The sequence below is a fragment of the Melozone crissalis genome, unplaced genomic scaffold (assembly GCF_028551555.1).
Source record: "Melozone crissalis strain CALT ecotype California unplaced genomic scaffold, PUWL_Pcris_2 ptg000033l_1, whole genome shotgun sequence".
NCBI classification, from domain to species: domain Eukaryota; kingdom Metazoa; phylum Chordata; class Aves; order Passeriformes; family Passerellidae; genus Melozone; species Melozone crissalis.
Window position 1 is genome coordinate 15715493 of NW_026535811.1, and position 26003 is coordinate 15741495.

The 26003-nt window shown below is 45.4% G+C and overlaps 1 protein-coding gene across 1 annotated transcript in view; it reads right to left on the reverse strand.

The window, feature by feature from the left end:
* Positions 1 to 1150: 1150 nt before the first annotated feature.
* ITPR2 (inositol 1,4,5-trisphosphate receptor type 2) overlaps positions 1151 to 26003 on the reverse strand; it is a 243878-nt gene continuing 219025 nt past the window's right edge. The window contains exons 55-57 of the mRNA XM_054281843.1: positions 25783 to 25943; positions 5286 to 5447; positions 1151 to 4051 (exon numbers count right to left, since the gene is read on the reverse strand). Of these exons, the coding sequence (XP_054137818.1) occupies positions 3965 to 4051; positions 5286 to 5447; positions 25783 to 25943 (410 nt within the window). The 3' untranslated portion in view covers positions 1151 to 3964. The remainder of the gene's footprint in view (positions 4052 to 5285; positions 5448 to 25782; positions 25944 to 26003) is intronic.

The following is a 26003-nucleotide window of genomic DNA, read 5'->3' on the forward strand; positions in this document are numbered from 1 at the left end:
TATTGATTAGTAGTGCTGTATTAACATTTTAATAATATGATAAATGTAGTCTTGTAATTAAAAGGTAACTTTTGTAGTTAAAATAAGAAATATGTTCAGTGGGATTTTTTAAGAAAGGAATGAGGCACTCGCACCAGATACCAGCCCCAGAACACCTAAATCTTTCAGAGAAAAAGAATTTATTGCCCTCTTATCAGATGAAACGAACTTCTTCCCACCTCGAAGGTGCTTTTGGGATTAGAAGGAAGAAGTTGACGATGACCACAGAATCCTTTGTTTGAATGGAATTTATGCATCATGTATGAGGTGTATGAATATGCAACAGGCTGTTGTTTTTAAGAGTTAATCCTCTGTTAATGGGTGTCCTTTTTCGGGCTCGTGCTGCCCAGAAAAAGGCACTTGGACATCTGTAACTCTTTGTCTTTTTTGTCTCATATTGTCCTAATTCAATTTGTCCAAATTATTATTACTCTAATTGTATTACTATTTTTATAACCATTTGATTACTATTGAACTTTTAAAATTTTAAAAACAAGTGATTGGCGTTTTTCACACCTAAGATTTCCTTAGCCCAAGTTGAGAGACACAATTTGTCTTTCTCAATTCTTTCACCCAGAGGAGTGGGGAGAGCCCTTGGTCTCTCTCTCAATGTGCTACCTGAGTGAGTTACACTAAAAACATTTTAAAAAAAAGAGAGGACAAAAATGTGCAAAATAATCTCACACAGAAAAGCCTGCATGATGGTACTGTGGAATCATAAAGGTTGGAAAAGATCAGGCAGCAGCAGAACCCCTGAGGCTGTGTGCCTTGAGCCTGCTCATCCCCACCTGGTGACACCTGAGCCATCGCCATCCCTGGCTCTGCCCACCTGCACCCAGGGCTGCCCTGGCCTCCACAAAGAGCACCCAGCAAATCCCACACCCAGCAAATCCCACACCCAGCTGCCACCCAGATGGAGCAATCTGCACCTGAAATGAAACCAATTCTTGCTTTCCTTGCTGCATTCAGCCTCCATCCATTCAGGGCTGAAGGAATGGGTGCACACCCAGAGCCTGACTCCCCACCCAGCCTGCTCCTCCCAAACCAGAACACACATCTCTCCCCAGCCTCAGCACCAAGAATGAGACAGACATATATAAAATGACACATTTTATTAAAAGTTACATTCAGCAGCAATGGACATATTTACTTAAGTAGATTTTAACTGTCAAGGAGCTTATAATTATAAATCTCTCTCTAAGGCATTGAAAGCTCTTAGATGTTTTAACTTCATTGCAATCATTTAATATAAATAGGTAAGGTAAATGATACTTGCCTAGGAAAAGGTTACCCCAGCTGCATTAAACAAAGATATACACATAAATATATGTATAAAACAATGATTTTTGTTATAAACTCATTCATGGGGATATTTCACAATCTTTAAGTCTTGGGGCCTGGTCCTGCAACCATTATCCACACAAGGAGCCTCCTGTTTGCCTTACCACGTGTGAGTGTACAGATTGCTCACATGGATGAGAGCAGGGCAGGGCCTGAGTTTTGACAGAAACAGCAAAGATGTTGAAATTCTCAGTGAAATATATTTACAGTCTGTGCAAGTAGCATCACCTACTGTTACTGATTATGGAGGTCTCTCTGGGAAGCTGTGAACAGCAGAAAGGCACCGTGGCCAAGGCCAACCAGCATCTGTTCTCTGATTTAGATGCTGTAACTCTCCCTTCTGAGGAGCAGGAGCTGTGCTCCTGAGCCCCAGGGGATGTGGGCTGGGTGTGAGCACCAGCAGCACCCACCTGCAGCCCTGAGCTTGGGCACAAACCCATCCAGCCTCGAGCTCTCCCAGCTCCAGCAGCAGAAGCCTCCCCTGACGTGCAGCTGCTTTTTCTGAGTGTAAACAAGAAAAGTGCCAACCCATTCCAGTATTAGCCAACCTCACACCCCCCCAATAAATAATGAGAGTTTAACTTATAATTGAACTGTGCTTTGTGTTTTAGAACCACACTTGTGAGAAAAGGAAATTGCTGTTGCAACAGAAGCTGTGAGTAGATCTGATTAACTGTATGAACTAATTTGAATTAATACAGCTACAGGGTCTGAGTCCCTACCACCTTACTGCTGATTTTATGTTTGTGGGCAGCTCCTTTGGCCATCACCTCTCACAACCAGGGTGCTCTCTGGACTAAGGCCAACAGAAAGAGATTTGCTTCCAGTAAAATACACAAACCTCTGATTTCTACACTATTTTTGAAGGACACAATTGAAGGCAATCGGAGATGTTTCAGTGGTAGAAGATATAAATATGTTGCTACTATATATTACTTTTATCTCAGCCACGTCACTGCCATAAAAAATAAGAAAAAAAAGTAGCTTCAAGAACTGGCTCGAATTTGGGATAAAGAGAGTGATATACCCCTTCCTTCCCTTTACTCTAGGCCTGTTGGTTTGAGTAGTGCCTTCACAAGGTCAACAGCATTTCTCCAGGAAGAAACTGGAAAATATTTACACCAATAATATTTTTTCCTTTGATCAAAATGGCTTTTATAACAAAATTAAAATTTTACGGGGGCTAATAATTGCAAAAATATTTTGGTTTTAAAAGTGGCTCCATGTAACAAGAGGTGAATTTTCCAATGTGAGACAATCTGGTAACTAAAACCCACTGAAAGCAAACTGAGGACACAACTCCCATTTGTGCCCCTCAATTTTTTTCCTAAAAGACAAAAGAGTCCCCTAGGGTTCTGGGAAAACCTGTAACTTTTCTTTCAAGCCATCCCAAGAAATACAGGATAGAGCAGAAACCTGCACTGGTGACTCAGCTGCTGCCTTTTGCAGGGCTGAGAGCTGGAAGGAGCCTCCCTGATGTTGCCCCCCTGTTCTCCACAAGGCTTCCCTGCAAACCCCTGGAAGTGGGAAGAGCAGGCAAAACCATCAACCCATGATCTGTAGCTCAGAGGAAAGCTGGCAGAATTTGGTGTTTATTTACTCAAATCAACTCTTGCTGAAGATGAGTTTATGGAAGGTAATGACACCATTACATGTACAAAAAGACATTTCTAAGCTTTTTTGTAAAAAATAAAATCCCATACACGCTTCAAACTACAGGTATAATTTTTTCCCCTGAATCCTCCATTGGAACTTGAATTTAAAACACAGTTTAACTCCTCAGTATGTGAAACCTCATGGCCACATTAATCGAGAACATCTGAAGCCAGGAGAAAGAAATCACTTCCAGTTATGTTGTCAGTATTATGTGCATAACATTCCCACAGCTGTAGATCCATTGTGCTCCATGTTATAAATAAGAAATTGCATGGTGACAGCTAAAATTCAAAAGCGTTAATGTTTCTCTTTGCAACTTTTTCTATTTTTTCCTTTTTTTTTTTTTTTTCTTCCTCCAGTCTTTTGAGGTTTCTCCCCTTTCCCTCCTAGTAGAAGTTACTTGAAGCAACATCACCGCTTAGGGACTGACATATTTTTGGTAATTAAAAAATAGTAAATGCCAAGCAAATATGACTAATGTTGCTATTTGGCAAGTGAGCCAGAGACGACCTATTGATTCTGAGCCAGGCTGTCGTGCTTGCTTCAATAAATACCTCTCCTTCTTCTGCTCAGCTCGCTCCTCCCGGTGCTCCAAGGAGAAAGGGGCTCCCAGGATGTGGCCAAGTGCTGTCCCAGCCTGTGTCCCAGCCTGTGTCCCAGCCTGTGTCCCAGGCAGCCCTGGAGCCGGAGCCAGGCAGGGAATACAAACGAGCTGCCTTGTATCGCTCACATTCTAGGTTGTGGTCCCTCTCAACCATGAAAAACAGCTACAAATTGTTCCCAGAGCTAAACCACTTAACATCTTGGCACTTGGTTGTTTTTAACTTTGTAACAATAGGCACTGTTCACTCCTCTCAATCTCAGTTTTTTATTCTATAATAAAGCAGGAATACTGATGAAAGGCTAGTCACGGCTTCTCCCCGTGGTATCAGGGTGGTGGCATGTGATGATTCACATGGGGTGTGTTTGATCCAAGAAAGCCCAGCCTCTGCTTATTCTTCCTTTGTTCTGTCATCTAAGGTGGAAAGGCAGAGAGAGACGAGTTGAGATTTTTTTTTTTTTTTTACTATTATTTAGCAGTCACAGAGCAAGATACATATAAGCAAAACAACAGGGAGTGGAATTCTTTTCTTCAGCATAGAAAATTACACGTAAGGGATGCCTTTGAAGTGGGAATCTGATTCCTGCAAAGTATGGACATTTTATTCTCATTTATACATTATTCTTATCCCCCGGCAGGTCTTACAGAGTATTATTTGTGCTGCTATTGTGTTGTGTAGCCCTGCAGAGGGTCAGAGTTTGCACTTGGTGCTGCAGAATCACAGAAGGAAAAGATGGCCCTGGCCACACAGGGTTTAAATTTAAGCCAGGAGAGAACAGATTCAGCCAGAGGGGGATGAAAAAAATCCCACCAGGATGTTGTGGGTAAGCACAATGAGCAATGGTCTCAGCACATCCAGCCTAAACCTTTGTTGGGTTTTTCACAGGGAAAGGTTTTAAGGAGGGATTTGAAGGGGAATAATTAGATAACTCTGTTGATGCCACTGAAGGGCTTCCCATAAAGAAAACACACAGATGCTTTTCTGAAGCTGTAATGAGCAAAGCAGAGGTGAGCAGCACCTGTAGCAAAAAAGGAGCTGGCCTTTTGATCCTGAAGGGAGAGCAAACACAGCAGGCAGGTGATGCGGGCAGGAGCAGGGCTTTAAGGGAGGCTTTGAGGGAGGCCAGCAGCTTGTGCTCCATACGGGAGAGCAGAGGGAGCTGCAGGAGGGGCACCAGCACTAGGGTGACACAAGCAAAGCAACAGGCTCTGCAAATTGTTTTCACAAGGGCACTGTTGATGTTCTCAGTGGGGGAAAAACCCAAGGGCTGGACACAGAAGGCTTTTTTCCCTCCAGGCTCCCATCAGTATGCAGCTATTCCTGACACTACACTGCTTTCACTGCCGGGTTATGCAGCCCCTCATCCCTTCTGCAGTTTCCCCTCTGTCCTTGCACACTCACCATGAGAATTTCATGACCAATTCCCCTCCCTGAGTTTTCTCCTTACCTGATCTCTGCTGTTGCTAACAGAGTACAATTTCACTCCAAACTCTTATCAGTGTATCTACCCAGAAAGCTTGCTGGAGGGAAAGATAAAACCTTCCTGAGACAAAAGTCTCTTTTGTAACGCTGTCCTGACTGCGACGTGATGGAAGGCAGCGCCTTCACCCACACGTGCTCACTTTGCTGCCCACACAGGGCACTTACCTGCTCCTTGAGCTCAGCCAGCTGACTGGAAAGCTGTTTCACAAGGCTCATGGTTGATTCCAGCCTCTCCTGCAGGTTCCTGATTTCATTTTGCTCACTGTCGCCTTCATTGCTAACCAGAGACATGGCTCTCATCCGAGGGAACCAGTCCAAATTCTTCTCCTACATGAGTATTAGAAAAATAAGGCATGTTAGTAGGGGTTTATGCAGGGCTACTAAGCTGAGACTAGAGAATGAAAGCTCAGAAGGACTTCTGCTCAGTGGATGACACACAGCAAGTGAGCTTAAGCAGTAAATTCAGAAAGTATTTCAAACGAGCAGTCTTTTTATTTTTGGTTCTCATTAGCTACAGAGAAGGAACCAACTGGAAAATCTGGGTTCCCCACAGCTGCACCTGCACTGCAGTGTGGGCAGCGTTGGCACATTCACATGTGGCTCTGGCAAGCAGAAAAGCCCCCACTGGGAAGACTCCTCTGGTACACCAGGAAACCCTCAGTGCTCCCCGTGCTTTGCTCTTAAGTGTATGCAGGGACACATTTCCCCTGTGTCTCTTCAGCTTGGCTGGTCTCCATCTATCTCGGCTGTCCTTGCAGCAATGTCAGCAAGGCAACACCAGGGAAACAAGACAAGAACCTTCCAGACCAGCCTCAAGCACTTCTGCTGGAAGAGCAGAAGGTCCTGGAGCCAGCTGCCCCCAGCAGGAGATGTGGGGTCCTGGGAATGGCTTGTGCTTCACTGTGCTGTTCAGACTGTGCATCTTGCATAAATGCAAGCACAACCCCGGGGCCAAGGGCTAACCTGCACTGCATGGAACAGCACTGAGCTGGGTGTTTCTTTATCCGTGGACTCAGGCTATGAATTCAGCCATGACCAAACCACTGTAAACAGACGATATGAGTCAGGAAGGTGCTGCGCATCCGCACGAGCCCGAATGGCTCCATGGCTCAGGGGCACAGATATTTGTGTGCAGAGCTTGACAGATGGAGGAGACAGAAGGGTGCAAGACTAGAGGAGTGGCAGCCACGTGGAAAGCAGCCTGGTTTGCCCTGAGACCAAGGGAACAGAGCAGGTCCTGCAGCGGCAGCACGCACACACCTCTGCCCTGTGCCTCGCGGGCAGCAGGAGGACGTGGCTGGGCCACGTGCACTTGATAACTTGAGAAGCAGAATCAGTGTGTTTCTTCCAGTCCCCTGAGCTGTGAATGGCCCCACACAAATAGCACAGTGTCAGGAGGAATGGAAAGGAGCTCTTGCCAAAAGTCCACCTACAAGACACCTGGAAGGCAGGAGCTCTGCTACTTATGTTGTCCAGGTATTTGGTAGAGTTTTAAGTCCATCGAACTGATCATAGTTTCAGACTTTGCCTCTATTTTTCCTGTGAAAATAGAGAAGGCAGTGATGATTCTGCAGCATTCACAGCTGGGCAGCCCAGGGCAGCCATGCCTGAGCAGGGTCCAGGAGGGCTGGTCTGGCAGAACTGCGAGCTTGGGATACACCAAGGCTTTTATTGTGCTTCCAGGAGGATTTCCTTTCACCTCTGTAGTGCTCTGCCCTGATCACCAAACCCTCCCCTCCTACAGCAGCATGATTTAGAAACATCTAGGCTAAGCCTGAGTGAGCATGGCAGTGCTAACAGTACTCGTGTTTGTCCACTCTTTGTGTTAGCCCAGTCCCCTCTGTTACTCTGCATAAGATTAAATGCAAAGCAAATGCAAATGAATTTTAGCTTTTTTTCTTCTTTTTAACTCAAAAGTGCCAATGGGTTTTGCCTGGCTGTGCAAGCCCCGGTCCTGTCCCCAGATCCCCAAGGCTGCCCAGGGAGCAGGAGCGTGTCCCCGGTTGCATTCGGCAGCCCCGGGCTGGCAGCCGCGGGCGCCGGTGGAACGCGGCCTCGGTGCTCGCCGCTCACTTCTCCAGCCTCGTGATCTCATTATGACAATTTACTGTGGTTACACATGATGCCATTTTCAATGGGTCATAACTCATTCAAATCAAAACCTGTTTTCACCAGCCCTGCTGGTGAGCTGGAGAGGAGCGCACGTGACCCTCCCTGTGGATATCCCCAGCTGACACGCCGGGCGGGAGGATCCTGTTTCTGCCACATGCGCTCCTGCTTACAAGACCAGCATTCATCTCACACCAGTACACGCCGATATTCGTTTTAAATTTATTTTGGCTAGGATGTAGCAGAGCATTCATCACGTGCCTGGTGTCGAGCACAGGTGTACTCATTTATACTAAGCTTAGTTTGTGCACAGTGCCTTTCTGGATTGATGCCTTTTTCTTTTTTTCTTTTTTTCTTTTTTTTTTTTTTTTTCAAAATGTTTGCCAGCAAATTTGTCTGCCACTACAGGCACAGAACTTTAATTCAAGGCAGCTACAGTGAACAGAGCTGCACTTGTACCTGAATGTTTCCTGGAAAGCTCTGGTATCTGTACTCATTACAGCTCCTCCAGCCTGAAACACCTGAGGATACCAAATGCAAGGCCATAGGAGCCAGCGGAGGGAACAGGAGCCCTTTCAAGCCTCACAACACCAGAGTCCCTAAAGCCAGGCTGCACAGGGACAGCAATTTGAGACTCCATCATTGTGGCTCCTCTGTTTGCAGAGTACTGCTGCCAGGTTTGTGAAATGCATTTTGCTAGTTTTGTTTTTTTCCATCTGCCACTCCCTCGCTCCTCCAGGACACAAGGCAGACACCTCTGGCTGCTTTGGAAAGATTTTTGTGGACTGACCCTGCAGCCCACTGCAGCATCCAGAGGAATCTGTGCCAGACACCCTGGCTGTCCCGAGGCTCCCGGTGTCACCTGCTTCCCTCCTCCTCAGCATGACATTACACTGCCTGGAGAGAGGGACGGCCAGGAGCAGCTGGGGACAGGGATGGCATGGGGGCAGCAAGCACCTCACCCGCTGCTGTGGAGCACAGGGAGCAGATGCGGCCCTGCAGCTGGAACCACCCTGCACCACGTGCCAGCTCATCTCAGCCACCACCAGCCCCAGAGTCACGGGACTTCAGCGACACACTCGTGTGTGCCCAGTTATTGCCTTCTTAGAAACGCTGTGACAATCTCTTCCAGGAATGAAACCCAGGTGTGGTTTGGTTACATATCAGGAAAATCTGGGCCTTTTTTCCCCCAAAGTATTGTGGAGGATCAAGCAAGGACTTGATCCAAGTTCTAAGAGAAGCTGATGGTTTGCACGGGCTGGAGACCTCCTGAAAAGATGCTGCTGACTTTTGTAGTGCCAGAGAGGCAACAGGTCAAACATCTGCCCATGGGTCCCACCTGGAGTGCCAAGAGCTGTGCTAGGTGCAGGCCTCTTGGTTCTCAGCTGCAATACACATCTGATGAAATCAGTCCAGCTGTGTATTTTTGTCATGCAAAGGATCAGAAAGATTCAAAATTTGGTAGGAGACACATTATTGCCTGCCAAGCTGTCTTTAGGTTAAAAATACTTACCTAGCTTTCACTGATAGTTCCTTTATAGAGCACACAGCAGGTACTTTCCCTTGCTGAACCACATGCTTTTGCCAGTCAATATGATCTTACTTTTTCATTGCATTATGAACTGCAGAACTTTATTAAAGGGCAGCGTGAAAATTAGCTTTGGCAGACAGCTCTGTTTGCTGAGTCTCTACCACAAACAAACAGCAGTTGGTGCTGGGGACAACAAACTTTTGATCACAGACCTGCCAGGATCCAGAAGGCAAGTTGGACTAGGCTCCTTGGCCAAAAATTTCAGTGTTCATAGGGGGACACGCACTCTTGTGACTGCTCAGCAAGGGGAAAGCTATTTTTACTTCAAGGTAATTGCTTGCCAATTAACTGGAGGTCATTAACATGTTTGTACACCCCTAAACCTTGTTCTGGGACTTAAATGTTTATGGGCTCGGTGCAGGGTTCACCTTGACCAACACCTTCAAGCTGTAACATGCAGGAGCACTCCTGGGGGTGTGCAGGATGTTATCTGTCATGCCTTACCTATTACTCTCAGAAATCCAAGGATTTTGCCCAGGATAGCGTTCACTCAGAAATTTGAACCCTGCCTGGAATGGAGAGGTAATTTGGAGGAGGAAGGCAGGCTGCTGGCAGGGAGCAGGGCAAACCTCTGCAAACAGCTGTCACGGGACTCAATCAACAGCCACCAGGTTAGCCCAAGGTGACACAGCTCGAGCATTAATGAGCTCACAGAGGGTGAGCTATGTGGACGGGATGCTTTTAAACCAAGTAGCTGCCTGGATAAATAATTAATTGTGAAAATGTACCGAAATCTTCTTTCTAAACAACCACTGTTTAAGGCAGTATGTTGTTAGTTGTTATTGTTATTTCATTCTTGCACAGGACGGCAGCAATTCACAGCCCACCCAGGGATCACAGCATCTTCCCTCTCCACGCTCTTCCCGCGAGCGCAACTTGTGCCTCGCAGGATCCACATTGAAGCAGACATCTGTGTCCAGGGCACAGTGTCAGCCAGACAGGAAAGCTGCAGGGACAGAAAGGAGCTGCAGCCTCCTCTCCGTCAGTTCAGCTGGGGGAAAGGGGAAAAAAAGAGAAGAAAGGCAGGTGGGGCGAGCCAAAAGGCTGTGGGCCAGAGAGGCTGCACACGAGCAGAGCAGAGCAGAGCAGAGCAGAGCAGACACTGGTGTGGCGATCCAGCGCGCTCGCCCCTCTGTCCTCCCCTCGGCTGGCAGGGCTCCAGCCACAGGCACAGCTCCCCCAGGGCCAGACTCTGTGCAGGGCTCTGGGTGCACGTACTCGAGGTGCCCACGGCGAGGGCACATGCCTGAGAAATCACAGGGCTCGGAGGATTTGCTCCTTGAGCTCGCTGGAAAACCTCAAACCCTCCGTCTCAAAGAGGCAGGCTCAGAGCAGAAGTCTGTGTCTGCCTCCTGCAGTTTTCTGTGCAACTCTCTCCTTCCCTTCTGTGGGCTTTCCAGGGGGATGGCAGAGCTGTGGGATCAGTCCTCCCTTTGGTAAAATATTGCCATTTTTCTGACTTTGCTGGCTTTGTTTGAGCATGGATGGAGGAAAGACTGAAGAAATCTGTTTAGAGTTTCTATACTTTGTACGAAGCCTCTCTTGAGCCATCCCTGTCCTGTTGGCACAGCCAACTGGCTTCAATCAAGCTCTCACGCTGAGCTGAATCCCTGCCTTCGGAGTAATTGGCAGAGGGATGTTTCTTTAGGAGGTGCTGGTTTCACAGGCTAGCAGCGAGATGGATCAGCTGCAACCAGCAGGAAAGACTGGGCTGAGCCTTTAAAAAATAGATTACTAGATAACAGTGAGAGAAAATAGGTCAAAGAGTAGGACAAGGGGGATGAAGTAGAGGAGCAAAGGCAGCCTAATGCAGACTTTCAGCCCGTGCTACTGCCACGGGCTGCGAGGGCCACGCCGCCGTCAGCTGTGCCAGACTCATTTCTCCAGCACGCTCTAATGCAGTGACTCTCAGCCCTTTCCACCCCGTGACCCCTTGTTGCAACATGAAAACAAGCCCTTTCAGGACTTCCCTCCTATCTGTTCACCAGGAAAAGTGGTGATTACTGCTCACGACTGCTCCTGGGCTGTGATCTGCCCCCCTGCATGCACCAGGGCAGGGGAGCGGCCGCTGTGTCTCCCAGCCCACAGTCCTGCAAGGATCCTTCTCTCCTCGGTGACTCAGCCAGGCTGTCATCAGGAGAGCTGTGCCCTACTGCAGGGCTGAGAAAACAGGGGTGCTGGAAGCCCTCTTGCTCCTCAGCTAGATGGTTGCTGAAGGGTGCACAAGAGGAGCGTGGACATCAATCACCAGGAAGGTTTGCTGCTGGCATCTTTACGTGCTGAGCTGAGCTATCCCAGAACACATCTTTGTGGGCAGGCAGCAACCACAACAGCAGCCCCCAAAAAACCCTCCTACAGCTTTGGGAAGACTGAGCCTCTTTAGAAAGACTGTAGCCCCTCAAGTGCCCCTTTGGGTTGGCAAAAACCCTGCAGAGGTCATCCCGTGGTCTCCAGGGCTGAGGAGTGGCACTGCCAGCCCTCTGTGCCCTCAGCATGAGGGCAAACAAACTGGGCATCACTGCTCTCCAGCAGGCAGCCCCTGTCCTTTCAGGCACGAGAAGGAACAGTTCACTCCCCTTTTCTGGGCCAGCACCTTGAATAAATAGTTCAGCGCTGGGTACAAAGAGATCTATTTACTGAGAACTATTCTGTATGTCTGAAATGCAAATAAATGCATCCGTTCCCTTCCCAGTGTGCTGCCCATGTAAGCAGAGAGGGATCAGTCCAAATGACCTTTCAAAAGCTATTTTTTTTTGTCTAGGAACAGAGTCTGGTCCTAAAAGTCCAGCGTTATGTAGCTCCTATAGCCACCTTAAAAAGGGATTTTCAAGATTTAAGCTATCGTGTGCTTTAGATGACACAGGGCAATAACCACTTTGTGATTTAATCACAGACAATAATAATTTGGTTCAGTGCATGATTCAGCTAATCCACAATTTGATAAACGTTCATCCTAAACTACAAACCCAAATAGCTTTCTGCAAATCCTGTTTGACACTTTAATGTTAAGACTGTATTTGATAAGCAATCTGTGCTGTACAAGAATATAGGGAGGGAAATTAGGAATTGTTATGCATCTATATGCATCCAGAACAGTAATTCAAAGAAAATAAAAATAAACCTTGGCAATTACAGATAAATCTTTATGCAACAAGAACTAATAGGTTTGGCTGGGTCTGCACTGGATTGATACGTGCTACAGCTCCCACAGCTCACAGAAAAACAGAAAAACCTGTTACCCCCTGAAAGAAGGTTGAAACCACAACACAGACCCACAGTCTGCTTTAGCAGTGTCATTGATGCATTTACTTTCATTTTAACTTGGCTGAATGTTTTCGAGGGCTGCAACAGAATCTATCGCCGTAATTCTGAGTAATTGCAAGTTCTTCAAGACTGATATCCAGGCCAGGCAGTTATAAATGTCTCAGTGTTTCTGTATCAGCATTCTCACTTATGATACACCCGCAAAAATTATGGTGAGGAATGATAATAAACTCCAAATTGCAAAGAATTTTCTCTGATGCTCTATGGGGCAGTTTAGACACTCAAATTGAAGCTCTGTAAAGGACAAGCACCACAATATTTCTGCTTATCAAACACACCTAAGGGACTTTGCATTTACCTCCAAAAGATGGAAATAATAATGAGAGTAATTTTTTCCATAAGTTTGAATGTGCTCTCACACTGCAGTTGTGGGCAAGCCACGTGCCAGCAGCAGGTCTGTGAGTCACAGCGTGTCCCTGGAGAGGAAAAGGCCACCCTGACCCCGGCTGCAGCAGCCACAAGGGGAGAGATCCCACTCCAGCAGCTCTGCCCTGGAAGATGGCAAGCAGAAACCAAACTAAGCAGCTTTGTGTCTGAGATGGCACATTCCAGCCATTGTCCAGGTGAGACCCAGGGATCTGCAGGTGTGCAGGGACCTCAGGGGACTCGTGGGAGAGCCAGGGCACAGCTCCTGTGTGCTTGGAGAGCCTCAGCTGGTGTCCCACCCCAGCACTGCTCTCCTTGAAGACACCTTTGCTCCTGGTGTCGTCCCTTCCCCACAGCACATTTCTGAGCTGTTGCTTTCTTCTGCTGTATCAGTTGCTCTCTGCCTCCTTATCTTTCTCATAACCTTGATAATTAATATTGTCCTGTGCAAATATTCAAGAATCCCAACACTACCATCAAAAGCTAGGATTTGGTCCATAATCTTTGCGCCCTTAAAATAGATACAATTATAAATTTGTGTAAAACATGAGTTTATTTTTCCACATTCCTATGTTTTCATGTTGTTAGTGGTTACGAGACATACTTTAGGAAAAACACTTCAGATCATTCATTTAAAATAATTAAATTATTTCTGATATAATCCCTGGATCTTGTGCATAACGAAACATCTGGTACAGAGGTTAGAAAATGAATGTTCTTGGCGTTTTTTTCCCTTCTTTTGTTAAACAGATGTTGTTGATACAAAACACAGAGCTGTAAATCATAGCCTGCATGTGGACACAGACTGTCACTACTGAGCAGGAATTTACTGTGGCTAGATAGAGGTTTGAAACAGCAATGAATCACTGGCTTACTAACTTTGTTCACGTGGGTATGGTTTCAATATTCTGACATTAAGCGCACATGTCCTTAAAGAAAGGACCTTGTAATGGCAGCCTGGGAGGCTCTGCCTCAGTCCCAGCTGTCTCGGTGTGGGAAGCTCAGCACAGTGCCAGGGCAGCCTGTGTGCAGGGAAGGTGGCAGGTCTGTCTGTGCCCTCCCAGCTGGCTGTGCCCGGGGTGCTGCTCAGGCTCAGCTCCCCCAGCGCCACCGGGGCACTGCTGGCACAGCAGAGGGGCTGAGCTGCCCATGCAGCCCCAGCTCTGCCACCAAAACGCGTCCAACTCAAACCTGTTCCTGCCTCCTCTGCTTCCCCTGCTGCTCCCCACAGCATTTCAGTGAGTTCATGCTTGGTTTGTGGGCCAGGACCCCACAGTGACATCGCTGCTTCCCGTTGGCTTTGTTTGGAGTGACCAGAATTCCGATGCCTCTCCGGCCCCTTGCCCTCCCACTCCCACACTGCTTGCACCAGCAAGCTGGAGCCCCCCCTTCTCCCATTCCTCTTTTAATATTGATTTTCCTTCACAAAACACGCCAGCAGCACATCCAGACGCTGAACTCCAGACAAAAGCCACTGGCATGAATCCCACTGCAATGTAAACGTCCCCTGCAGTACCAGACCACAGATGATGTCTTCTCCTCAGACACACATCTACCAACCAGCTGCTGAGGACACCACACCACAAATTTGGACCTGCTTTTTGTCAATGTGCCTGCTGGTTTCATCCAGTAGATCAGGGTCTAACTCCATGGTAAACTCCAAGGCACAACCTCTGCTTCCTATCTTTTGAAGCACAGAATTCAGGAGCATATTTGTTGAAATTTATGTTTTGGGGATTTTTTCACATTTAGCTTTAATTCTCTGGTCCTGTCACCTTGTATTTTGCAAGTACTGTCCATTTCCTGGCTTTAGCTTCAATTTGGTGTAACAGAATCTTTGGGAAATACAAAGACTCAGCTGGAGACTCATTTTTCAGAGGCTCAGGACTTGACCTTGTTCTCAGCTTTACACAGGCAGGGCTCTGCTGATGGCAGTGCAATTGTTCTGGTTTAGGATGCTGCCAGAGCAGAGGCATTTTGAGTCCTGATCTGAATGTTCCTGCTTCAGGCCCATTGTCACTCTGATGCATTTTGCACATGGGGCAGTACGAAAGGACAACTGAAAGAATAACACTTTCTTTGAAAATTAATAAGAATTATTGACTATCACCACACAGAACAGATTTTTAAGCAACGATACAATCATGCACACACCTTACACACGCACAAAATCATGGAGTCATTAAGGTTGGAAGAGACCTGGAAGATCACAAATGCACATACTTGAGTACCACTCAGAGGACAGGATTAAGATCTGAGTTCCTCTATGAAGCATCTCTGGACAAAACAGCCCCAAGCAATGGCCACCTTCCAGCCCTATGGGCTTGAACACTATCAACCTGCCCTCTGACCTCCTGCTCTGCTCAAATGCTTGTCTGTGGCTTCCTCTGCACAGCAGGAACAGCTCCTTGCCCATGCAGGCACAATGGCCAAGGACTGGCCCCATGGCAGGTCTGGCTGCAGCACACAAGGTGCCACCTATCCACTTGCACTATTTCCTTCAGGAAATAGGTGGGAAACAGCAAAACTGGGCCCTCTACTTGTTCAGGTTTGTGTCTACTGTGGGTTGTTTTCAAGGCTGCAGGCATAGATGAATAAAAGAAAAAACCACTATGGTACTGCATGACCCTTTATCTGCCTATACTGCATTTTCATTTAGTGCTTTTGCTAGGAAATATTATGGATCCTCTGTACAGATCTGCTTTTTCTTTTTTGTTTTCTTTCAGTCCAGCATTTTAAATGGTTTGCTGTGTTCAGTTAAACTGAATTTTCGCTTGAGAACAAGCAGATGATCAGTTTCACAGGCCTAAACTTGGGATTTTCCTTCTGCATCACCCAGCAAAATGAAAAACAGAAACAAAACATTTTAATCACATGTGTATAAAATACACAGGGTTCATTAAACACGATTTAAAGCTGCCTGTTTGTTTTGGAGGCTCTTTAGAGCTCCTACTACCCCAAACTCACAGAAGTGTAATGTGATTCCCGATCTATTGAATTTTGCAGGATGGCTGCAGTGGGTTCCATTATATATAAATTGGATGCAGCCACTTCACAATCTCCGATATATACTTTTATCTCAAAATGCCCTGTGAGGCAATTGTGCAAAGTACTTTATCAGGGACTGTTGTTGGTAATATTGCAAGAATTCATGATGTAAAAAATACATCAATGCCATTTAAATTGAACAAAATGGTTCCTATTTTTTTTTCTTGTAGAGCATTTTTAACCATCTTCTCAACAAATTTGTTCAATAAATACTGTATGAAACAAACATTTTGCACTTTGTCCCACAGATGCAATTTGCCAGCCTGATTGATTTCTTTCTCTACAACTAATCTGATTTCTTTAGGCTATACATCTTTGCTTTTATTAAAGATGATGCAATCTTAGCTTTTTATCATACACACATCCACCACACAAACAAGAGAGAAGATTCTGCAAAGCAGCCCTGCAACCAAATAGAAAAGCCTGACACAAATCTCATAAAGCTGATCCCAAAAGATAAATGGCACAATGAGACCAAAGTTACACAAATTCAGAAACTTATCCATGCAGAGTAATATGGGCCAGTGGATTTTTCCTTCCATGATAGATTCAGCAAACAAGTAACTTCATCATATCTGTAGCACCTTGTAAATCAAGCTCACACCAGTGTTGCACTAAATCCCCCCAAATCTGCATTGTGAGAGGTCAGAAGCAGAACTGCATTTTTTTTGTAGCCTTTCCCTGGTTTGCATCTTGCAGAATCTCACTGCTATGTTTTGAGTCCCAACAATTTCAGGCCTTTTAAATGTAGTTCCTGGTAAGGCAATAAATTCATCTCTCTGCTCTTTTACTGACTGCCTTCATGTCTTTGGGGAACCCCACTGTCCTCCCCTTCCTCAGCATCTGCAGATATCTGTCTTGGCTGTAGACAATTTTTCAGTCTCTTTCCCATTCAAGCAGCCAGAGGCTTAGTACCACTGTAATACAAAGAGCAATAATTGTTTTCAAATGTTGCAATAATATTCTCAAACAGCACTGAAGTGTTTTGTGTCTGTTGCCTCTCCCATCGAGCAAAGTCAAATTAATTCAGTTGACACGTTTCAGGATCTGCTCATCACACTATTCCTCTGGGGTTCAACTTCTTATCACTAGCAGTGATCCCAGTGAAGGTCCAGCTTTCACTGGCAAAGCCCTGTGCAGCCAGTCCCAGGAGAACCAGGGCTCTGTCACTGCCAGGATTTTAGGTGCAACAGTAGGTGCCTATGCGGTGCTTGGAGAGCCTTTCCATCACTTGGAATCACAGACTAAAGGTCTGCCCACACACAGATCCATCTCAAGCCACAGGCTTCTTTAACAAAGGGATAAAAGATGGCTTTTGCAGGCTGCCTGGCAAGTGAAGAGCTCCAGTGCCTGGCAGGTGGAGGCAGGAGCAGATTCCAGCAGGGAGCTGCAGCCCGTGTCCTGCCAGCAGCGCTGCTCGGCGCGCTCCAGCTGGAACCCCTCCCTCCCTGCTCCTGGGATGTGCAAGCTGCAAGGAACACAGCCTCGGGTCCAGAGCCCTCCTCAGGTTTTTAAGGCCAGCAGCAAGCAAACAAACAGGAACCCAACTCAGCTCATTTATTTTAATTTGCAAATTGAACAAGAAAAAGTTGGAAGGAGGACAAGGAGGCTGTGACTACACTGTATTGTCAAGGCAGAACCCATCTTTGTAGCAAAATCTTTGAAGCCTAAACAGACAGGTGGCCAAGTCTTGAAAATACAGAGGAAATCAAGCTAAGCTTACAAGTGAGCCACAATATCACAGGGGCCAAAAAGACTAGGTCTGGGTAGCATCAAACTGCTGATTCTGGATCTCAGGGGGAAAAAAGCCCAAATATCAATGAATATACTTTTGAGGAGATTTATGCTCTGCTCTATAACTTGAAATTACATCACAGCTGTGTTCACAGAAGTGATTTTAAAGGAAAGAAGGAAACGGACAGGATTGTGTTGGTACTTTAGAAGTTAACAAGAATGTGAGGGGCTGAGCAGAGACAAGGGTTCTGTGCCATGGCCAGTCCCTCCCCGAGTCAGCTGGGAGACAAAGGTTACCACCATCCCCTCACTGCACACACCACACCTGCCTGTGCTGCAGCACCTGCCCTGGATACCAAGCTCTCTCCTGCTCCAGCTAATGACATCATTTCTAAGGAGGCAGGATCAGATCCTTGGCTTCCTGTTCAAGCAGCAGCAGGATAATGAATTCTGCCTGTCTGAAAAGGATGTGTATAAACATAAACCCACTGAAACCTCAAGCTTTTGCAAGGAGGTACCAAATGAAGCCCACCTTTCCCTTTATTTACCCAAGTCTCATGCATCACTGAGCCAAGCAGGCCAACTAAATTATTTATGGCAGGCCAAAGAGCCCATTGCTGGAAGATGCAGAACCCTTCAAGTAGAAAAGAAGATGCTCAGCTCTCTTGAAGAATAGGAGCTTTGTGCAAAGATGCAAAGTCCTCACGTGATGTTAACTTTTCATGCTTTGAGGAACACAAATGAGCAAGAAAGCAGCTAATTAGGCATGTTACTGTGATTGCTTATTTTATGAAGTGGAGAGGGAGGTGTTCAGCACTTTAATGAGATAATAGCGTAGAGGCAAAATTGTACAGAGAAGCAAAAATAGCAGTGGTCTTCCCACAGAAATGAGAATTGTTTTTGAGGAACAAGAAAAGCAACAATAGAAAAATAACTCTATACCTAGCAGCAGAAAGAACAGTGCCTCAATTTATTCTATCCATGTAAAATCTGGCTAATACTTGGATATCTGAGGGTGGCTCTGTTTTAGTGACTGCATCACTCAATAGTGATCAACTCTGAGCTCCTCTGTGGATTTGGGGCAGGCCTTGATGCAGAAGAAGGACTTTCTCTGGCACCTGGTGCACCTAAACCAAAGCCCTGGACTCCCCACAGGGCCCATGCCCACATGGACGGACACAGAAAGCTGTGTTCTCACTCTCCTATTTTGAGCACAACAGAGAAATGGGAGCTGTAAATCATCTATTTAGGTGTATTTCTTTAATTGCTTATTTTATGAAAACCCAACTGCAGACAAAACCAACACTGCATTTCCTAGGAAATGAGCCCTTCTCAGAGACCTCAGGTCTTATTCAGCAGCTGGCTTTTGTGCTCTTGGTGTCACTGCAATGGTAAGTAATTACTCATAACGTGACATGCATAGTATCAGCCTTTTAAAAGTAATTAAGAAAAAGTTGCATTGCTTAATGATATGCACATACATCTCATCCTTGCAAGTTTGCCTTCGATAACATCTGCTAGTTTTTGGAGCAAAGCCAGTCTTAAAAAGTAAAATAACCCAGCCCTAACAATGGGAGCATTATTAACTTCCCAAAAGCTATAAACTCCATGCCCCACTCCAGCACAACATTTGTGTGCATGAGTCCTGTAAGGATTTTCAAGCCTGTGAGTTGCCAGATCAGAAAGTTCATGCTGAACTGGAATTAATGATAAAGAAGAAGCCTCAAAAACACAGTTCATTTATAGTGAACCAGTTTAGGAGCAGCAGCTCACCGTCCCTGGCAGATTCAGCTGCAGCAGCTGAAGGGGTCACTCCAAACAGCTGGTGCCTTTCTCCCTGCTGACATTATCCCACCTATCCAGAGGCAGCAGAACCAGAGCTGTGTCCTCTCCTCAAACAGTGCAGCTCAGACTGCTGTGACTTCAGTGGCCATCAATTTTCACATTAGTACTCTGGGCTGTGAACTGCAGCAGCTCAAGAGTGAACAAACACGTCCTGGTCCTCCCCCCTCTGCTCTCACTGCAGCAGAAGGGTCTGGTGGACATCTGGGGGAGGAAACTCCTGGAATTGTCTGGGATGAATCACCAAAGTGCATGTGAAAAGCACACAGAGTGTCTGCCCGAGATCCCAAGTGCCCCTTCTGCAGCATTCATGCTACCTTGGGTTGACATTTCTCTGCTTTAGGTCATTCTCTCTACCCATACAGTGTTTCGTGATCCTTGGATGTAATAAGAATATCTACAGAACTAGCAGAGAAAACTTTTACCTCCAAAATTCAAAAGAGTGATGGATAACACAATAGAAGAATTTTGGATGTCAGAACTTTTTTTTTCCTTCTGCAAAGAAGCTTTATTTTAAGAGCAGAGGTCAACAGCCCTCTTAGTACATATAATTTTATTACATTCTTTGACAAAAATCGACAGCAGTAAAGAACAGCTTGTTCCACAAACCCCCATGCTGTCAGCATGCCTTCCCCTTTCTGTACAGCGCTTTTTCACTGTCTCCACCTCTCCTGCCTGAATTTCCCTTGGAGCTGCCTCCCCTAGAAGCTCCACGTGGCCTGCTGGGGGATGGCCACTGACTCTGTCAGACACCAGGGGAGCACACCAGGGCCTGGCATCGGTGAAATGCCTTTTGCTCACTGAGTAACCCTGGAGCAACCTCCCTCAAGGTGTGAGGGGCCGGGCAGGCAGCCTCCTGACCCACAGCTGTTGGGCTCTGTAGGTGCCCTTGGCTCACACCTTGGCTGTTTTGACACTCAGCTACGTCTGCTGGCGTTGGCTAAGATGAAAAAATCCCCTTTGCAAGGTGTGCCAGGGGCTGCACGCCAGCAGCGCTGCCTCCAGGAGGGAGCCTGTCCCCTCTCCCTGCTCCTGTACCGGGGGTCACAGCCTCATGGAGCAGCTCAGGCAGGAGCTGCCATGGCTCACATCACACCTCCCCTCCCGAGGCGGGAACACGGCAAAGGCAGAGCACAAAGAGAGGAGGGTGCCCAGGGAAAAGGGCTGGCGCTGCCCAGCACACAGCATGGGCAGAGTGACAACTATTGTGAGGCTTCTCAATGGCTCATTTGGCATTATTCCCAGCACTGCTTTTCAATCTAACACCCACTTCTGGGTATCTAATAGAGAAAGAAGGCAAAACCATGAGGCTGGAGATAGGAAGAACAGAAACAACAACACCAGCTCAAAGAAGCGCTACATTCAGCTGAATTTTCAAAACTTCAGTATTTAAAAGCAGCAAACAAAACAATCAGAATGTTTCAAAAGGGGAATGCATTTTTCCTCGTGACATGCCTAAATACTTCTTTTATTCAACAATTTAAAAGAAAAATAATAATGGAAAAAAGCTGACTCCTTCAAAATATTTAAAATAAAACAGTTAAAATATTTTGTCACACGGCCAATGCCAGGTCATTGCTGTGTGCCATAAGTGCTTTTAAAAGAACTGAATCAGAAGACAATTGTTCAGAATTTCAGGCTGGTGTTGCTCAACCTGTCTGTACTGCTTCCTCCCTGCCACAGTGATGGGAATAAAAGGTTCATGGTCCCAATGACCATAATGGAGAAAAGAACCTGTAATTTCCCAGCAAAGATTGCCTTGCTTTAGAGAGATGTCCAATTCACCGCAGTATCCTTTACTCTTAGGAGCATAGGCTGGTTTTAGAGCATTTTTCAGCTGACTGAGGAGTTACATAATTGCACAATTACATCCAATTACATAACTAGGGTAAATAAGTAATAATATAATTAGGTGCTGTAATTATGTAGTTATGACAGGTAGCACTAATGCTGATAAAAGCCATTACGAAACTTGCTAAGAACTGTGGACAGAGCACGTGAGAATGAAAGTTCCAGGGCTTCATTTGCTGAAGTCTTTCATTCTTTCAAAGGGAAAAATAACTAATTTAATTGCTAAGCCAATAGCCTTTTTACTTTTGCAAATGAATGGAGGTACAAATCATAGGCTAATTCATATCTCTGTTGAGCTGCAAAAAATTCAGTAACTAATAATGTCCTTTTTTTTTTAACCTCCATATATCTATTTACAGCTACCAAGGCTTGGGTGAAATATGTGTGTACAAATTACACCTTTGAAAAGAGAAGTATAAAAGTTTGGACATTAACCTTCATTGTTCCAGTTATCACATTAAACTGTCTCCTCTGACAAATGGACACAAGGAACATTCAAAGATTGCTGTATCAATGTAATACAAGTTATGCGCATCTCTGGCTTTGCTAGGGATGGTGTTTCTGGTCAAATGGGTCAGATAAACAGGGTTTTTCTACAGGAATGAAAATTCAATAGGGGAATCATTCATGCAGGTTCTCAGTGCAAACACAAGGCATCCAGCCAGCTTTTCAAAGTTTCTGTCTCTTCAGATATTGTATAATACCTGTCTGACTTCATAAAAGAGGCCTGGAGAGCCAACAGATAATAAAACCTACTGCCCTGCTTTAATATTCATTAATATTTCACCCAAAACCTGATAAAAGATAGTGTGCAAGAAGAAAGGGCAGCACTGGAAGAGCTGAAGTGCTTTATTCCCACCAACATCTCCATGAAGCTTGAAGTGTATAAACTGTGTTTTGCTTTAGAATACATTTTATGCTTGATGCTTTTTTCTAAAAAGAAAAATCCCAGAAAAATTAATACCTTACTTTATGAAGGCTGCATAGGTCCTGACTACTTCAATCACTGCTCAGAGCAGTATGCTAAGCACTGAAGCAAACACAGAGCTTCTGGGAAAATCAAAATCACAGAGAATACCAGGAGTTTTCAGAGACAATGTCCACACTCCAGAGCAAGAAAGCAAAAGAAGTGCTCTACCCCAAGGTCATCTGAGGCCAGAGACATGACAGATAATGGGAATACCTTGGAGCAAACCCCCCCTGGAACAGAAATACGAGTGAACTTAGAAGTCTGCAAGAATCTTGCATTTGAGGGAGGGGTGTGTACAGCATCACCCACATGTTTCATTCCCCTTCTTGACTGAAAAACTGGAGAGGTGATCAATGATGTGTAAATAATTGCCATCATTCTGGCATCCAGCCTTTCAAATAACATTCCAAAACAAGGAACAGACTTCCTGGTTTTTTATCTGTTTTATCTGTTGTGCTATCAGCAAACCTTCCAACCAGATGCTGCACTGTTTGCTGGACCAATAATACAAAGTAGACAGTCATATTTTTGGGCTCTGATGAGGGTGGGCAATAGAGAAAAGGACTATCAGAAATTGTAGTTGCTTTCCCTGGTGTTTAGTTAATACTGATCATTATTCCAATGTTACTTTTTGCAATACTTTGTAAGACAGGGGTCAGCAAATGGAAATAATAACTGGCTCCTTATTGCAGTTGTAGGGACAGTGAGGATGATATTTGGAGCAAAACTCTACTTTCAATTAAAGTTACTGCAGCATATTCCAAAATTCTGACCTATGTGTATTGAAGGACTTGAAGACTGGATTTGGGTATGAGTTCTCCTTAAGTGATTTGGCTGTGAAAACACAGAATTCCATTAAATTCCAAGGAATCCATTAAAGCTACAGAAGCAGCCACAGAAGGTATTCCTGATCATAACAAAAACAATTACAATGAAGAGAGTTCTTCCAGGAGTATGAGTCACAGAGTTTTTTCAGCCATATTCTGTATAGTATGAAATATAAAAATCTCATTCCACCTTGTCCTTTTCAAAGAGATCCTGAGACTGCCCTGCTATCCCAACCACTCATTTTTATAAATATGTCCTGCAATCCCATACAAACCCAACAAGCCTTTTTCAGCAATGAGCCAATTCCACTGGCAAGTCCCTTGTGAAAAGTTAATTTCAAGTCTCTATTCTGCCAGATCCTAACCAGGACGTGCTGTCCCACCTGGGACTTGGTCACCTCTCCCAGCATCACAAGGATGGTCACACAGCTTTCAGGCTGTCACAGAGTCTGAATCAGCTTATCTGTCCTCATGACAAAGGCCATGCTCAGGCTTAATTAGTGCATGGAATGCAGCACATCTCACGTGCCTGTGGTGTAATTCATTATTATCAGGCTGTGTTAGGGACACTCCAAACACATTTGCTACAGCAGCTCATATGTCTGACAGCTGCAAAACTGCCTCTGAGAGTTTTCCTTGTGACTCTTCTTTTGGTCCTAAGCAAAGCTGTATCTCTAAATTTTTTCCTCCAGTCAAATATCATACTCCATTCCTGCAGTCAGATTATTTTCTTTAATTTCTTAGTATTCCTTAATGCATGTGACACACAGTAAATTCTCTGGCTTCAAGAGAAAGTGTCCTTTTTTTGTTCACTTAAGAAGTTCCAATTGCTTTTGCTATGCAGCACATCTTCCCTGGATTTCATACTAGGACTTTAAACTACACAAAGACACAACTACTAATCCCATACCAGACACTTGTAGTTTGTACAACCATTTATTTCTCTTTTTTCTCCCACTCTGCCCTTTATACTTTCATCCCACGTAAGCTTTACATTTCTTGATCCATGGGTACCTCTCCAGAATTCAAAATAAACTTTAACTGGAAAAAGAGAGTTTAATAATCCCAAAATCTGGATTACTGCTAACCACTTAAACTACCAGCCTTCTGCCTTGGAGGAACAGGGGCTTTGAGAAATCAGTGCAGTGCTTGGGGTCACGTGAGTTTTTGGTGCTTTTCTGTTTTAGATATTCAAAAAGGAGTTCCAGCCATTAATGCAGAAATAAAATACATTAGTGAATTACACATCAGAAAAGTCAAACCACTGCTGCCACAGGATGAATATACTTATTATGAATATTAATGCATCTCTTGGAATTAAACATTAATACTTAACATACATACCACAAACTTTTAAAACCCTACAAATATTGCAGGGAGAGGAAGAGGAGGAATGAACAAATGAGACAGGCCCCAGAGTCTGGTTCCAGAAATTAAAATGTATTTCTGACATAAGCTAAAATATTACCACGGGTAACAGGACAACTTGCCACTATGAATAATTTTTCTAATGCAACGGAGTCTACAGGGATTTGTTTTAGGTTTTCTACCTCACCCACCAAACTGCAGAAGTGCAGATCCATCACTGCCTACAGCATAAACACTCTGAGCTGGGCAATGAGACTGATGGTTCAAAATTGAAGGAAATAGGCTGTTCCTCTGCACCTGAGCACTGATTTCCCTCACCTGCCACAGCACCTTCCCTTCTAGTGGCAATAGCACTTACAAAAGCTCAATTTAACTGCAGCAATCAAGCATACACTCCTGTCTAAACACCACCATTTCCACTAATGTGAGTTCTTCCAGGTAAGCTCTGCATAAGCCTGCCCAGAGCATGGCAGTCAGCTCTAATTTTAGCCTGCTCCCAATTAGGCACCTTGTCTAAACTAACCATTTGGGCTCTCAATAGAGTGAGAAAGGTGAGTCAGCCCAGCTATCCTGGACACCCATCTGAAGGCAGAATAAATAACCCAGCTTTCTGCACTGTCAAGGCAGAAAGGAGCTGGGATCGATTGAAACCTGGCGCCTGACCTGACAGCTGAAGTGAAAGGAGAAGAATCTTCCCCTTGGCTAAACTGGGGAGTAAAAGGCCACCCAGCACCTCAGTAATGAGGCTGGGTACTATGTCCAGCCAAAGGCTTGATGAGGGATAGCAGGGAGATAGTCTTGATAAGAAATGTGGCTGCAGAAGTGCAGAAACAGCGAAGCCTGATGCGCGTTGGTTACAGCCTCCTCCGGGATTCAGACATATGCCAGCTCTGCAACCACAGAGCCTGGCACAGGCCCTGAGCACTGCAATACCTGCCAGCAAGTCCACAGGAAGAAAATGCTGCATCAGAATAGCCCAGCAGGCAGGCAGAATTCCTCAAAAATTAAGCCCCAAGCCAGGCTTGATAATCCACTCCTATCACTGAGCAGAATGAACCCTCTTCAGCAGCGGGCTGGAAACAAACTGTAATTGAACACCTCTCTGGCCCAGCATCATCACATTTCCCTCTCTGAATCCAAGTACTCTCCCTGCTTCACAAGGCAGTTTCTGTGGCTCTTCAAATCCCTGTGGCTGCTCTGTTTGGTTGTTTCACTAGCATGTTCAGAGCAGCCATAGGAGAAAAGCACCAGCCCTGAGCACTGACCCCGCGTTTCAGTGTGCAGCAGGAAATGTTATTTTTCTGGACAGCAGCCCAGAGACACTGGACAAAGCTGGAGCAGCAGCAGATGTTATGATGCATGCTCTCCTGCCTCAGCTCTGCCTAATGAGGCAGCAGAACCCACAGAGCATGAGAGCACCGACGCCAAACTGGGGACTGAGGCCTGCACCTTCATCTTTTTCATTATGTTTAAGGCCGGGTTTTGTTGCAGACTAAGACATGTGAAAAGATCTTTAAAAATACAGATCGATACCTCCTATTGTTCAGAGAGAGAGGAAACGAAAGATATTCTCTGCCCTAGCTGCAAGGAGCATCTCTCAGTTGCATAAAGCACTTGCCCAAATTGACTCACCACAATCATCTGTGCCACGTAGCTCTCCGGGCCAGTGTATTCAGTTGGATCTTTAACTTTGACAAGAACTATAAAGTACAAATAATGCCACATGTTGTGTTCTGCCTTTATATGCTCCTCAAACGAAACGGTCTTGTTATCAAATTTGTCTCTCTCCAGTCCTGCAAAAAGAGAAGAACATAAAGCCAAAAAATAAACTTGAACATAAAAATACGCAAATC